Source organism: Nerophis lumbriciformis, linkage group LG10, assembly GCF_033978685.3.
Source record: "Nerophis lumbriciformis linkage group LG10, RoL_Nlum_v2.1, whole genome shotgun sequence".
NCBI classification, from domain to species: domain Eukaryota; kingdom Metazoa; phylum Chordata; class Actinopteri; order Syngnathiformes; family Syngnathidae; genus Nerophis; species Nerophis lumbriciformis.
Window position 1 is genome coordinate 8907292 of NC_084557.2, and position 16228 is coordinate 8923519.

Genomic DNA, 16228 nt, shown 5'->3' on the forward strand with positions numbered 1-16228 from the left:
TTTAATATTCAGGTCATAACATGTAAATCAGTGTTTTTTAATCACCGAGCGCCCCCTAGAGGGCCGCAAAGAAATGTTTCTTAGCTGTGGTCTGCATGGGCTGCAGCAGTACTCGGTTGTATGCTCTTTTCCACCACTTGTGGCAGTAATAACAATCTCAAACAGAAGAAGTCTGGAGTCACAGACATTAAGCGCAAAAATGATGACTAAAATTAAAGTGCAAACGAAAATACAACATCACCACTTTAATGACAGTCAAGTTAAACATATTCATATTTTTTTTTTGCATATACAGTATTTGTAATACACTCTAAAAGAGAGAAATTAGGTTGTGGGAAATCATCGTCATTTCCTTTTATTCCTTTCATGAAAATGCATATATACAAGCCACGTACAGTTGACACTTTCATTGTTTTTTGTTTCTTATACATTTCCATGATCAGAAGGGAGCAGATGGAAGAATACTATTCTTATATTTAACTGCCCCCTTTTTAACACCAATGATTTTAGATTACTTTATAACTGTTCCCTCCACCAACACCCGAACTTCAACATACTTTTTAATTTTTGTTTAAGCATTTTCACAATGACACGTCCAATCAAAATCAAAAATCAGTTTTATATAATTCCAGTTGTCTGTTTTTGTAACTCTTTTTAAATTCAAAGATATTCTTGCAACTTTTTAAGTCTTTCTTTACACACCAACGAAAGACAAGCACATTTGTTTCACATTTGTTCGCTCACTTGGATGTTTAAAATCATACGGCCTTCTGTGATTCTCATCTTCAGACGTGAACACAAATAACTTTTGTAAGTCCTTCGGAAGAACTTTATTTCTAGCTTTGAACATCACTAATAGAGTATGCAATTCTACAATGTCTTTTAGTTTTAATAATCCTGACCTAATGAAGAGTGGATTTGTGTGGTCTCTATATCCTACTGTAAAAATGATACGAATTACTCTTTTCTGTGAAAGAAATAAAGGCATTATGTGGCTTTGATATGTATTTCCCCATATTTCTGCACAATAATTGAAATAAGGTAGAATAATTGAGCAATGTAACATTATCATTGTGTTATGCGGGAAACTGTATTTAACCTTGTTCAAAATAAATAAGCTTTTAGATAACTTATTTTTCACATGCAATATATGAGCTTACCATGTCAACTTTTCATCTAGGATGACCCCAAGAAATCTGATTTCAGACACCTTCTCAATTTTCACATTGTTTATGGATAAACTAACTACTATCTTTTTTTTATTACTGAATACCATAAATTTAGTCTTTTCCAAATTTAAAGATAATTTATTTACATCAAACCACAATTTTAGTTGAACCATTTCCTCTTCAATATTATCGGCTAAGATTTTCAAGTCATCTCCTGATCAATCAAAAGTAAATACATGACAATCACAACAAATATGTTAAGAACTACAAATTAACTTTCTGCTGTCGCTTCTATTTCACAGACCTGCCAACATGTACACATTTCTCATGCTCTGCATACATTTTGACCCTTGATAGACACTTGTACGTTTTGCTGCTCTCTTGTTACTCCTTTTACACTGGCTCACTTCTCTCACTGCAAACCCTCTTGCGTAGCGTGGCGTGCACCTCCAAATCTAACCTGTTGCACTGTAAAGGCAGTGGTAGGTCGAGTTACAGAACATTATTTCCTGTGTGTAGGAAAGGGAGATGACAAGCGAAGGAGTCGACAAGGAGTACTCATAACATTTCCTCAAGGTTGACAAGTCTTGTTTTGTTGTTGTCTGTAATGTCCCAAACCAGACAAAAGCTGCCTGTGAGTGCTTTGAGATGGGGGAGGGGTACACACAGCAGAACTCACTCCTTTTGAAATTAGCAAAATTATGTCAGTCACTGTTATAAAGCCCCCCATTTTTGTGTTTGTTTATTATTCTTTGTTTTATTAACAGTCTTTCGTCAAGCATTGACATTTTCATGATGTTCAGCAGTCCTCAAACATACCACAGTTTAAATTCATTTTATATGCCATAAAAATGCGACACTCATTTATAGCTATAGCATGTTGTGTGTTGAAATGTTTCAACATATTGCTTGTATGTCCTATTAGATAAAATAGCAACCTTGCAGTTATTACATTTATTAAAATATAGCCAAACATCGGGAGTGTTTCCGCGCCATGTTCCCCTACGCACTGCAGGAATTGTTAAGGGAATCGCCGGGGGGCAGGAGGGGCGAGCGATTCCAAGGAATTGATACACTTGGAACCGCTTCTGAACAAGAACCTGTTTTCGATTCCCATCCCTAATTATGTCCTTTAACTTGAACACACAAATCTAAACTAATCCAATTTGTCACTTTATAAACCGGTTAAATCCCAGAAAACATCTCAACCTTTCAAAGTACTTTCTTAGCCTCAGAAAGCCTTTTCGACTTGTCATACTGATTCCTCTTGCTACATCTTTCTATCTGGCGTATGTGTGTTAACAAGTGGCGTTACGCAGACAGTCCCATAATAATGTGTTTATAAGCGAGGGCAAGGAAGTAGCACCAAATCTTGGGCTGGAGTGGGGCTCGTTTTCATCTCTGGTGTTTCCTGCCTCAGACCATCGCACCTTAGATTATGACCAAGCTGTTGTATTAAAATATTGTGATAATGTTAAGTGTTAAGTCTGTTTTCTAGCGCCATAAAATTGTGTATTTTTCTTAAATATAATTTCCAATTAAGAACAAATGAGGTCTTCATTTATATTGTACTTTAATTAGTTTTCAAGTGCAAATTTTGACAGCAAAGGAATCTTCCATTTTCCTGGTAAATTTGAATGTGTAGACTGGTGTTAATAATAATAACTGGGATTTATATAGCGCTTTTCTAAGTACCCAAAGTCGCTTTACATGTAGAACCCATCATTCATTCACACCTGGTGGTGGTAAGCTACTTTCATAGCCACAGCTGCCCTGGGGTAGACTGACGGAAGCGTGGCTGCAATTTGTGCCAACGGCCCCTCCGACCACCACCTGTCATTCATCATTCAATTCACCGGTGTGAGTGGCACCGGGGGCAAAGGGTGAAGTGTTCCGCCCAAGGACACAACGGCAGCGATTTTTTTGGATGGTAAGAGGCGGGGAGCGAACCTGCAACCCTCAGGTTTCTGGCACGGTTGCTCTACCCACTACGCCATGCCGCCCTGGTGTTTTCTGCTTTGCAACAGCTCTTTGCATCAATACACACATTACAATTTCCACCTACCAGAACACAAATTTTTAAGAATATAGCCTTGGGTAAAGTAGTTTCACCCCCTTTTAAGGTGGTGGAAAAAAAATTATTTTACTGACCAGTTCTTCCAACTAAGACCGTTTTACTTCCGTTTTGGAAGACTTTGTGAGCTAGGGGCACCTCTCTGTGCATGGCGCAGGAGGGCGGGACACACAGCTTTCAGCGTGCGCAGAGTGATCAATGACACCTCCACTTCAATCACTTGTCCATTTGGTTAAGGTTTAAGTTTATTTCAAACATGCTATACAGATAAGTGAAAACTTTACTCTAGTTTGTTTGGATTTATTTTAGGAGCAATCTGATAATTTAAGGGTTAAAATCTGTATTCGCACATATGCTACTTTTTTTTTTTATATGTGCACAACCTATTTTTAGTCGCAAATGCGACTAAAATGCTTGCACTGTACAGCCCTGCTTTATGGGCAGAATAGTGTGCTCCCTTTATCTGCATTGTTAGCCACCTCATTCTTGCCGTATTTAACGAATTAGAATGCATAAAAAAAAAGTCTTACATAGAGATTGTAAATGATAGGCAAACATTAAAAAAAATAAAAAAAATAAGTGAAGTTCCCCTTTTGAGTAACAAAGGCATTACTTATGATCTATGTGAGATTGTTTTGCTGAAATTTACTGTACAAGCAGGATGCAGGTTGAGTGTCAAATGGCCTGCGGGCCAGATGAAATATCATGCTTTGAGTTTGACACTTGTGATTTAGGGTGTAAAAAGCTGCAAATTAACTTTTCATCCATGTGACTAATTGTAAGATTTTAACTTGTTTGCCAGACAAGGCACTGAAGGAGAGGTTGGACCAGCTTTTGCTGAGCGGTTACTTCGATCAGGTTCAAACTCACCAAAATGGACTATGTGAGGAGCAGCAGCAGCAGGAGGAGGAAGTGGCGGAGAAAGAGGAGGAAGTGGAGGTTCCTGCAGCCGAGGCAACAGCAACTGAATCATCAGAGGTAGAAGAAGAGACCGTTGACGCAGGTAATCCAACATTGTTTGATTTATTATTTTTTGTTGTAAAATGACTTACCAGTTTTCTCTCTTGACAGAAACTCACGTGATTGAAGAGTACGTAGAGCCCATTGCCATGGAAACAAAAGAGGTACGTTAATTATTTCTTAATGCAGATATTTACCAATTACTTTACTGATGTTTGCTTTTTTTGATATTCAGTTTGTAAACAGACAGTTCATTCCAGAGGGCACATACAGCGAAAGTGAAAAGGAGCAAGGGGATGAGTGGACCACAGAAATTGAGGTACACTCAGACCTGCCAACGTCTACGCATGTCCACATTTCTTTTTTACTCTGCAACCATTATTGACCCTTGAATACACTTATCTCCACATACGCATTTTGTTGCATTTTGCTGATTTCAGTTTCACAAACCAGCTACAGTGGCTTACTCCTCCCCCTGCAAAAGCCTCTTGCAAAACATGAAAATATAAGCTTTCGTTTATGACTTCACATACACCTGATTTCACATTAACAGTTGCAATAAAAAGGACTATTCAATTCTGCAGCTGCAATAACACCCCTGTCTTTCTTTCTTTTGTGGGCTTTGTACCGAGGATGTCGTTGTGGCTTGTGCAGCCCTTTGAGACACTTGGGATTTAGGGCTATATAAATAAAGAATGATTGATTGATTTTCTATTAAAGCAGGTGTGTCCAAAAAGTTGCCCACCGTACATTGTAGAAATAAAATTAAATGTAAATAAATAACACAAAGCTTTGTATATGAACATACAGTATGTAACATTTATTTTACCATCCATCCATGGTGTACCGCTTGTCCTTTTTTTTTTCCAAAATAATAAAAGTAAAATATCAAAGTGACTCTCAAGGGAGAGGGAGTACTCACAAAATGTGCGTCATTTAAATAAGTCTAGTGTCCTCTATTTAAGTTAATGTGTGTTGGACTGGCTGACTCACATCGACATAGGCGGTTGTCTGCATAACTTAGAACAAAAATAATGTGCTAAATGTGGCAAAGAGTGGGCACAGACTGTTTTGCATATTACCCATCATGCTTTGTAGGGACAATAGATGGATGTAATTTTGACATGTATATGTTACTTAAAAGTTTTATAATGTCCACATTATTCAGTAGGCATGTTAGTTTGTGTGGCCTGTGTGTGTTGACGTTGTTGTTGACTTGATGTATTGTTTTTTTTTTTATTACGTAGTGGAATATCTTTAAGGTTAAGCGTATACAATTTTTTTACAGACATCCCGCGGGTCATATTGAAGACGCTGGCCGGACTGTAGTTATGCGACCCCAAATCTTGACCAAAACTAGATTTCGCTGCACATTTGTGACTTTGACCAGAGGCAAAAAAAAACGGTTTAGGATAAAGGAATTTTAAACCTACGTCAGTTAGTGGTCATTGTTCCTCAATTTTTCCATATTCTATTTTGATTGTTCTGTTCTCGTAAATTACTCGTTTCACAGCGAGCTGCTGTACTAATTTCATGTATATCTTGACTACAATGGCGATTAAGTTTTGTACATGCACACATTTTTCTTCCTGTGGCCAACGATAAATATAATTTAAAAAATGGGTGCAATTTGTTAGTTGTTCTGGTAGAAACCAGGGTAATACTGCCATGCTTTTATTTCAAAGCTTATTTTGTCCTGAACAGGATGACACTGTATGCTTTACTACTTACTTACTTATGCTGTGTAACATAGGAGTAGTTATGTTGCTCTTGTTGTTTCACACTGCTTAGAAATAATTCTATTAAATTCAATTTATAGAGCACCAAATCACAACAGAAGTTATATTAAGGCACTTTGCACATGGAACAGGTCTAGAACCATTCTACTGAACCAACTGAACCCCACACGAGCAAGCACTTTGTGACAGATAATGGAAGTTAACATTACTACACATACGGTAGTCATGAACAAATTGATTTCTTTCATAAAAATTATCCCTGTTTATTTTATGTCGACAAGTGTTCTACAATGTACGTAAGTTGATGCCTATTTAAAGGAGCACTTTTTAGTAATAAGAACACCAAGACCATGACTTGATGAGTTGGGTGACATGGATGAGTTGTTGACCAAGACCAACCTAAACTGTACCGCCTATTTTTGTGGCCCAAAAATAATTACTTAGGTCTTGAATACATCAGGAGATGCTGGTCAGCCTCTAATTTGTTCATATATACTGTAGAAATAATTTTCCCATGAGAAATGATGGGAATTAAATTAATTCCATTGTTAAACAGTTACAATAATATGTTTATTCATCAACTGTACAGTCAATGTTTTAAGTATAATTTTACCATTGCTCTTGCATATTTTTGTATGTTATTAATAATGGTGCAGTATTAGCAACATTTAAATTAGTAGGTTCCACTGTAAATGTGCCTGGGATTGTTGATATTAGGTGTTAAATACTCATCCCATTGTAAGCCCACAGGCTGCACTCTTGTGTTTAATTTTGGAAAGCTTATTTGAGTGTTTCTCCCTTCATCTGCTCTCTGTGTCCTTTGCAGGTGGCGGCTGCCATGCAGCAGCAACAACCCGTGCAGCATGCCCCTCCCCCTATTCCTCTGGAGACCCACCCGTTGAGCTTAGTGTCTCCTGTGCCGCCTACTGACCCCATGGTCAGGAAGAAGGTGGTGCAGGACCTAATGGCGCAGATGCAGGGAACGTACAACTTCATGCAGGTAGCTGCTGTGAGCTAAATATGACTTTGATACGCAGTAAGTGTTTAGCACAGATGCCAACTTAAATTCTGGTCTCAGGATTCCATGTTGGAGTTTGACGGTCAGTCAATTGACCCTGCCATTGTGTCGGCCCAGCCTATGAAACCTTCTCAAACCATGGACCTGCCACAGATGTGTCCTCCAGGTAAGCTAAGAAAAAAATTAACAGAATACAGATGTTGCTTCTAGTGAGGCGTTGATCAGACTGGTATCTCTAGTTCATCCAGACTCACGGCTATCCCAACCCAACACTGTCCAAGATGAGCCCACACAAGTAAGTCACTTTACAAAGCAGGCTGATTGGAGATCAAGAGAACATGAAAGCATGTTTGACTTTGCTTCTGTTCGTAGGTACCCATGGTCTCCCCAACACCACCACCCATGTATCAGACCTCCCACACGCCGGATTCTCGACCAACAGAGCCTATTGACCCCATTCAGGTACTTAATTACAAGCGCTACTGCAGGTTTGCACAGGCTCCACTACACCGTGTGTTTCAGTCCTCCTCACTCGCTAAACACTGACATGAGGCCGCTTTATTTTTAGCACAACTTGCATGGATCATAAAACAAAGTTACACCAACGGTACAGGTAATTCACACCTATCAAGAAAGACAAGCTAGTATGCTACATTAGCTTAAAAATGGCAGAAGGACAAAGCACTGATCCCAACCCAACATCGGGAACATTTCACATACGGTACTTATAAAATGACAAAGACATTTGGTCACCCAATTGCAAAACCTGCCTAAAGAAAGTTGCGGGTAAAGGGTTTAATATGTCCAACATGGTGCAGCTTTACATGCCAAAGTAAAGGTAAGACATAATTGACTTGAATTATGTTAGTGGCAAGTTACTTCATTAAAAATGGAATTAAATATAAATGTATCACTTACAATCAGTAGCTTAGCATTGACTCAGTTCAGTGTAAACAAGCAGCAACATGTACTCCTGTCATTCAGTGACCATTCAACGTTGGAGATTGTTTCTTCCGGTCTGTGTTGAATAAACTATAGGCTATGTAAATTAGTATAGCAAGTGTAAAACACTAACATAACATTGTAGAATAACATCACTTTACCATGGGATCTAATTGCGTGTGTGTTCGAGTGAACAACAACAATGAATAAATAGGCAGGGATGACAGTTGATGACAATAATACTTGAGTTTATTACCGTACTACCCACATGAGTAACATTTTCCTCAGGGGGATAAATAGTTACCATTTGTCTTATATTTACAAAAAAAGTATTTATTATTAATACTGTTTGTTTATAATAATTATTTTGTATTGTTATTTATAATGTTATTTGATTACTGTTATTTCTTGGACCCCGACTTAAACAAGTTGAAAAACTTATTGGGGTGTTACCATTTAGTGGTCAATTGTACGGAATATGTACTGAACTGTGCAATCTACTAATAAAAGTTTAAATCAATCAATCAATCCAACAATAATAAATACATCAATATCTTAAAGGAATATCTGTGATTTAATACATATTTTGTTGTGAAACCTATCAATGCATAATATTTGTGAAACTGTTATTACTCAGACTACAATAAGTCAAAAGTTATAATTGTTGCATCCCTAGTTTTGATATGACAGAGGCCGTTTTGTAAGAATATGTATTTGTCTGGTTTAATATAAATGGAATTATAAAAATAATATATTTCAGTGTGGATATCAATCTTTTTGAACCTGTAAAAGTTTTTTAAAATAAACATTTGGACTTAGCCCAAGTCACCTGACTAAAAATACATCACAAAACTTTGGAATTTATGTTTCACAGTTAGTGAAATGTGTTGTAAAAACGTGTTGTCAAGTAAAGAACAATCATGTCAATATTTCTCTTTTTATGACAGACGTCCATGCCCTTGCCCTCAGAGCATCCTCCTCCTCCTACGTCTCTTCCCCCTGCCTCCCAGACACAGGTTTTCCAGCCTGTCCCTAAAACTCCTCACAGTAGTGGCATCAATGTCAATGCTGCACCATTCCAGTCAATGCAGACCGTAAGCCACATTATTTCCTCACTCTGTCCTGTTAGCGGATTTGAAAAAGTATTAATTATTTTGTTATTTCGTAAATTGTGAAATAATAGAGCAATAGGAAAAAAAAATGCAATGATACCATAGTGATTATTAAATTCCGCATTTGGTTCCAAAATGTCCCTACAAAAACTAGTAATGTAGATCCTATTGTACCGTTCCAGACACCCGTAAATATTAACAAAACAAAAATGTTTTTTATAGAGAATAATTAGTTTTACATGCAGAAAACCATGTGGAATGAATATAAATGATGAATGAAATTGATTAATGAACATTTAACTGCACTTACACCTTTTATTGAAGTCTTATTGGCAAAGACAGAAGTGAGTGCAGAGGGAGAAAGGGAGGGCATAGCTAAGTCACCATTGTACTTTGCTACAAGTTTTTGCTTGAATAAAAAGTGTTTCTCTCTTTTGTCACCAACGTGTTGGCACTTAAAACTTAATTTGGATTCGTGGTGGGTCTCAGAGTCTGACCCCTGAATTCCACAGGATGCGGAACGCCAGCGAAATGTAACCGCCACGGAACGGCTCTGCCATCCAGCAATCCCCTCCGCCGTTCTGTATATAGCGTGGACTTTTACGAGATCTCACGATTCCGCACATAATAATGTGATAAGGTGAACACTAAAGTACACACCGCGGAACGTCTCGAGGAAAAAGACGACAGTTTTCCCTTGCAGAACGACAACTTAATTTTTTTCGTAGCAAGCAACAAGACAACAGTCACATCATCCATGGCGAGCGTTGTAGACACACACAACTCCCACGAACCAAACCCTGCTTCCCCGGCTCCCATGTCAACTGGCATTTGACACAGGACCCTGTATCCGCATATAGCGTCCCGGTTAATGCCTGTATCTGATTCTATAATTTTGGACTTCCAGAATCAGCATTAGTGTCAACAGGGGTCCAAATTACACCTGAAAACCTTTTGACAAGTTGACTTCATGACCGCCCATTAGGACGTTTAAAAGTGTAAATTACGATCCACCTTGATATTTATATAGCGCTTTTCTCTAGAGACTCAAAGTTCTTTACATAGTGAAACCCATTGTCTACATCTTAAAGCTACGTTGTGGGTGGCACTGAGGGCAGGTGGTTAAAGGGTCTTGCCCAAGAACACAACGGCAGCGAAGAGTATGGCGGAAGCGGGGATCAAACCTGGAACCCTCAAGTTGCTGGCACGGCCGCTCTACCAATCGAGTCAAACCGGATCATTTATTTTGTGTTTGTGCATGACTTCCTGTCAAACGCAAGCAGATATGAGCTAAATTGAACCACTGTGTTGCGGCGACCGGCAAAAATGAAAGCCATGCGTATATTTAGCGCAGGGATGCGGAATGTCTCTGCCATGTCAGTGCCATTCCGCAGGTGGTGTAAACTGACACATTGTCTTGCATAAAAACGAAAACAGGTCAATGACGTTCCGCAGCCGTGTTACATACTGTGGAAATCAGGGGTGAGTTACCAAAGTAGGATGCTTTGTTTAGTCACTTGATTATGCAGAATAATAAACTTGCATACAGACTCTAGTATGTTCCGCGCAAAGTTTGGCCATACGATAACCGAGACACTATAAATAAACTGGAGCAAAATGTTGGTTAAAATGTTCTTAAAAATAGAATCCTACAAAAAGTGGGACATAGGGACCACTGTACTTGATGAACTTGAGTTATAAACTTATGTTTGCCCCTTAGGTATTCAACCTCAATGCGCCAGTACCGCCTGCTGAGACTGAGGCATTGGGCCAGCCCAGCCAGTACCAGAACAGCTTCAATCAGGCTTTCAGCAGTGAGCCGCAGCTTCCTGTGGAACCATCAGAGATACAGCCAGAACAACTGCAACCCGGTAAAGCTTTTTTTTTTCTCATCCTGTTCTCTACTAGACTGATGGAGACGAGCTAATGGTGTCTTGTTTGTGCTTGGCACTTTCATCAATGCTTTACTTCGGAGGTTAAAACTTAAACTTGACAAACAAGTCAATGGCGTTTTAAAATCGTGTTTTTATCATCTTCGTCTTTTAGCAAAGGTAAAACCGTTTTTATCTTTTATCCTTTTTGAACAAGTCGTGCGTGCTTTTATTTCAAGTCGCCTGGACTACTGCAATGCACTTTATGCTGGCATTAGCCAAAAAGCTCTCTCCCGGTTGCAGTTAGTCCAGAACGCGGCAGCATGACTTTTAACAGGGGCCAGGAAACGTGAGCACATAACCCCAATTCTTGAGAGTTTGCACTGACTCCCTGTTCATTTTAGAATTGATTTTAAAACCTTGCTGTTTGTTTTAAAGCTTTACATGGACTGGCACCTCATTATATCTCGGACCTCATCCAAATTTACACTCCTGCGCGCGCTCTGAGGTCCGAGAGCCAGCTCCAGCTCGTGGTGCCCAAGATGAGACATAAAACCAGGGGAGACAGGGCCTTCTCTGTGGTCGGCCCTAAGCTCTGGAACACTCTGCCCCTCCATGTTCAAACTGCTCCCACAGTGCAGTGTTTTATGTCTCGTCTTAAGACCCACTTTTATTCTTTGGCTTTTAACACTGCGTGTGTTCTGTGGTCCTGTGTTTTTAAAATTTTGATTTCTATTTGTTTTAATTGGTTTTACCCTTTAAAATCGTTTTTAATCATATTTATTTTATATTGGTTTTATATTTATTTATTTTTTGTTTTTATTCAGTCATTGGTGGAGCTAAGGATAATATTTGAATATTGTTGTTAGTGCTGGGCGATATACTCGATATATCGCGGGTTTGTCTCTGTGCGATATAGAAAATGACTATATCGTGATATTCGAGTATACGTTCTCACGCAGTTGCTTTTAGCTGCGGGCATTACACTACATGCGTTTCTCACCCTTTCTTGTCTGCTTCTCACAGAGACATAAACAAGCGCACCTTCTTACATACGTCAGGCATGCATCGTCATACGCCCTCACGGGGCAGAGAGGTAGCTACATGGGTAACATTAGCTGTGATGCTAACGGTGCGTTGCGAGTGGTAATACGAGTGAAAGAAGGTGCGAATCTGGTAACTAATGGAGGAAGAATTAATTCCCAAGAAAAACAGCACGGGGTCCATCGTCTAGCGGTGGTTTGGCTTCAAGCGGGAATATGTTGAACAATTATGCGGCAAAAGTGTTGCTACAAGAAGTAGGAGCACTGCTAATTTGTAGCATCATTTGAAAAGTCACCCGCTAGAGAATGAAGAGTGCTTGAAACTCCGCATGTCAACATCTCCGGCCGGTGCCACACCCACAAAATGCCGAAGCAACCATTTCCAGATCAACACCGTATGAAAAACAAATTAACAACATAATGAGATAACGTCCACAGGAACCTACCACATAGCGAAGGACATACACTATTTGATTTCCTATTATGCAGCTCATTTTTTATTTGACAGTTTTTGAAATATCTTGTGTGACATCATGCACAAAAGTGCACTTTATTTGTTTTTAACTATTGTAGTGGCGTTCTGTACAAAAAGTGCACTTTAATTTAGTTGTTTTTTTGATATGTCATCTTAGTGACATCATGCACAAAAGTGCACTAATAGCTTGTTTTAAAATGTCTGACAATCTTGCACTTTCTGTTTTGGAAATGACATGAATGTTTGAGCCACTGGTTAATAAATACAGTTTTGGTAAATTGACTTAGTTGTGATTTCCCTCTCTGCATGAAAGTTTAAAATGAGCATATATTAATGCAGTATGAAGAAGAATGTTTTAATGTAGACACATAGAATCATCATACTGCTGTGATTATATGCATCTAGTGTTCATTCAAGGCTAAGGCAAAATATCGCAATATATATCGTGTATTGTGACATGGCCCAAAAATATCGAGATATTAAAAGGCCATATCGCCCAGCCCTAATTGTTGTGCAGCACTTTGGAAACATTTCTGTTGTTTAAATGTGCTATACAAATAAAGTGGATTGGATTGGGTTGACTTTACCCGTATAATTCCGTCTTCAAGCAGTTCGTGCCTTTCATTCCCAAGACCAATCTGGAGGCCATCAACCGCCATCGCAGCAAGGCCCAGGCTTTGGCAGACAGACTCAGTCCTTCTACAACAGTCGGGGGATATCACGTGGTGGACCTCGTAACGCCAGGGGCATGATCAACGGCTACAGAGGCTCAGCAAATGGCTTCAGAGGTTGATTCATCTGCTCTCTTTTGTATATTTTGTCCACCCCAGAGGAGCAGAAGTCTCAAATTTATAACTTGTTTACATTTTCGGTGTTAGCGTGTGATAAGTTAAACATGTTGTCCTTTTTATAGGTAATTACGATGGTTACCGGCCGTCTTTTGCGAACACTCCCAATTCTGGTTATGGACAAACTCAGTTCAACACACCGCGTGATTACCCAAATGGGAATTATCAGAGGGTATGAAAAATGACTGCAAAATAATGTTATTTAGCCTGGATTATTTTTGTTTCTCAATGTGTTTTTTTCTTGTTATTGATATTCTCAAGGATGGTTACCAACACAACTACAAGCGCGGAGCTGGCCCGCTACCCAGAGGTCCATCAAGAGGCAGCACTCAGGCAATGAGAACCTGAAAGGCCTCTCCTAATGACTTAACTGCACCACACTGACAATTCCAAAATTCAAGAATACATTTACCCCAGCTCACTCTGCTCTTTTCAGTATGTTCATCTGTGAAATGTTTCCTGTCTCTCGAATCAAAGTAGGTCATGCTTTGATATCCAAAATACAAAATCATCAATCTGGACACAAGAAAAGCTGTGAATTGAATCAGAGATTTACAGAGGCCATGTGTTAACAATATTCCTGGAAACTTGAAAGATTTCATAAGTTATTTTTTGTATTAAAATGCACCTGCCACTGCTGGTCCAATCCATGGGAGTTGATTCCCAATCTCAGTTATATTGTCATTCTGGTTTTGGAAAAAATACATTTTTATGTTCAACAAGCTCCCTTTCCTTGTTTGTAAATTGATGTCGCTTTAAAGGTTTCAATAAAGTTGAGTTGCATACCCAAAATTCAGCCTTGAATGTGTGCTATTTATGTGTGGGCTATTCATTTGTATGCCTTTTTTTCTTTTCTTGGGATGAGTGGAACGCTTAACTATTATGTATATTTATGTTTATAATTCAACATCCTAAAAAATTGACTGCTTCATGATCAAATAAATGGTTAGTATTGGGAGTGAGTCAAATCAGATTTGGCGTCACCTAATGGTTTAAAAGAAATATAGCTTCAAATATGATTATGACATAAAATAAAAACAGTTCACTTTAACACTTTTTCAAATATTTGATCCAGTCTTAAGACATGACACAACTACCAGTTACCAGGAAACACTCAAACTGTGAAGTGAATTATATGTATATATAGCGCTTTTCTCTAGTGACTCAAAGCGCTTTACATAGTGAAACCCAATAGCTAAGTTACATATTTACACTGTATGAAAAAACATTTGAAAATGAATTTGACCTCTGCAACCTCATTATACTATTGGCTAAGTTTATATTCATAAATGTAAGTTTCTCAATACCCGACCTGTTTTTTGTCCCTTTAAAAAAGAATTAGAACTGTACGTTAAAACACTCTACCTCTAACAACCAAAAAGCTGTAAAAACGATGATGCTGTGTTCCAAATTTAAATGATTTACTGAACTTGTGAGCCTATTGCTTTGCACTTTGTTATATATATATATATATATATATATATATATATATATATATAGCATTCTATTTTAGCTACTTTGAGTTTACAACCCCCTGGCGCTGTTTTGTACTGTTTTTGTACTTATTTTGATTATTATTTCTCAATTGTTTGTAAATGTTGCAATTTATAAATAAAGGTTTATAAAATAAATAAATAAAAATTTAAAATAAAATATCTAAGTTACATTTAAACCAGTCTCCATCTCCAACAAGTAATACCTCCTCTAATACGGAAAAAAATGTTTTAAGATTTTCTTGCATGTGGCACATAAATCGTGCTTCGATTAGAGAAAATGTACAATTTTCGGTTATATCCACAGCTTTAGGCTGCACTTGGAGTAACTTCAGCATTAAATAAGTAGCACACCTTTTAAAGATGTGCTATTTGGATTTACACTGTATGAAAAAAAATTTGAAAAGGAATTTTTACCTTTGCAACCTCATTATACTATTGGCTAAGTTTTATATTCATAAATGTAAGTTTCTCAATACCCGACCTGTTTTTGTGCCTTTAATTACCTCTAAAGGCTTAGTGGCCACATGCGTGTACAGCACCTTTTAGCTCTTATTTCCAAAATTGTGTACACTGCCGAATTGGGGTCTTATGGCCGCTTATGTGGACACTTATACTGCCATCTGGTGGTGTCAGAAGAGTATAACATACAATGGAATTTGGAGGGAAAAAAAGTGTAAAAATAAGAATTAGCATGTCACTAAACATGAAGTACACGTTTGTGTACTTATGGACTAAGTACATAATATCAAAAGATGATTCTTAGATTTTATTCTAATTAGGGTCCAATAAGCCCAAATAGCAAGGAGAAATTTTAAAAAAAGCATATGAACAAACAGCTTGGTACGGAGCCCCTAAAGGGACATGGAGGGAAAAATTTTTTAATTTTTTAAATTTTTATTTTTTTTTGGACATGTATCTCGTGCGCACGAGCAACTTTTTTATAAAGTTACTAAAAATAAATAAATAAAAAAAAGTATACGTTTTAATTTTTTTTAGACATGTATCGCGTGCGTACAAGATACATGTCTAAAAAAAAAAGTTGTACATTTTCTTAATTTTGTTTTATAACTTTATAAAAAGTTACATGTCTTAAAAAAAAAAAAAAAAAATTAATTTTTTCCTCCCCCATGTCCCTTTAGGGCTCCGTAGCTTGGGCCTTAAGAGGTTAAAAAAATAATTAGAACTCTGCGTTAAAACACTCTCGGCCTCTAACAACCAAAAAGCTGCGAAAACGATGATGCTGTGTTATATATATATATATATATATATATATATATATATATATATATATATATATATATATATATATATATATATATTAGTTACTTTGAATTTATAACCGCTTTTTATGGCGCTGTTCTGTACTGGTTTTGTACTTACTTTGATTATTATTTCTCAACTGTTTGTGAATGTTTAAATTTATAAATAAAGATTTATAAAATAGAAAAATAAATAAAAAGTAGCACACCGCTGGGTCGCAG

At 37.7% G+C, this 16228-nt stretch overlaps 1 protein-coding gene across 4 annotated transcripts in view; it reads left to right on the top strand.

Annotated features, from left to right (window-relative positions):
* The window catches only part of caprin1b (cell cycle associated protein 1b), a 35334-nt gene extending 21291 nt beyond the window's left edge, over nucleotides 1–14043 (top strand). Inside the window, exons 8-19 of one of the 4 annotated variants that reach the window (XM_061970312.2) lie at nucleotides 4046–4246; nucleotides 4315–4367; nucleotides 4439–4522; nucleotides 6769–6942; nucleotides 7021–7126; nucleotides 7200–7255; nucleotides 7333–7422; nucleotides 8850–8996; nucleotides 10735–10885; nucleotides 13015–13191; nucleotides 13317–13423; nucleotides 13513–14043. In XM_061970312.2, the coding sequence (XP_061826296.1) occupies nucleotides 4046–4246; nucleotides 4315–4367; nucleotides 4439–4522; nucleotides 6769–6942; nucleotides 7021–7126; nucleotides 7200–7255; nucleotides 7333–7422; nucleotides 8850–8996; nucleotides 10735–10885; nucleotides 13015–13191; nucleotides 13317–13423; nucleotides 13513–13599 (1433 nt within the window). In that variant the 3' untranslated portion in view covers nucleotides 13600–14043. Of the gene's footprint in view, nucleotides 1–4045; nucleotides 4247–4314; nucleotides 4368–4438; nucleotides 4523–6768; nucleotides 6943–7020; nucleotides 7127–7199; nucleotides 7256–7332; nucleotides 7423–8849; nucleotides 8997–10734; nucleotides 10886–13011; nucleotides 13192–13316; nucleotides 13424–13512 lie in introns of all 4 variants that reach the window. The other 3 variants (XM_061970313.2, XM_061970311.2, XM_061970314.2) reach the window with 3 other exon arrangements.
* The last annotated feature ends 2185 nt before the right edge of the window (nucleotides 14044–16228 follow it).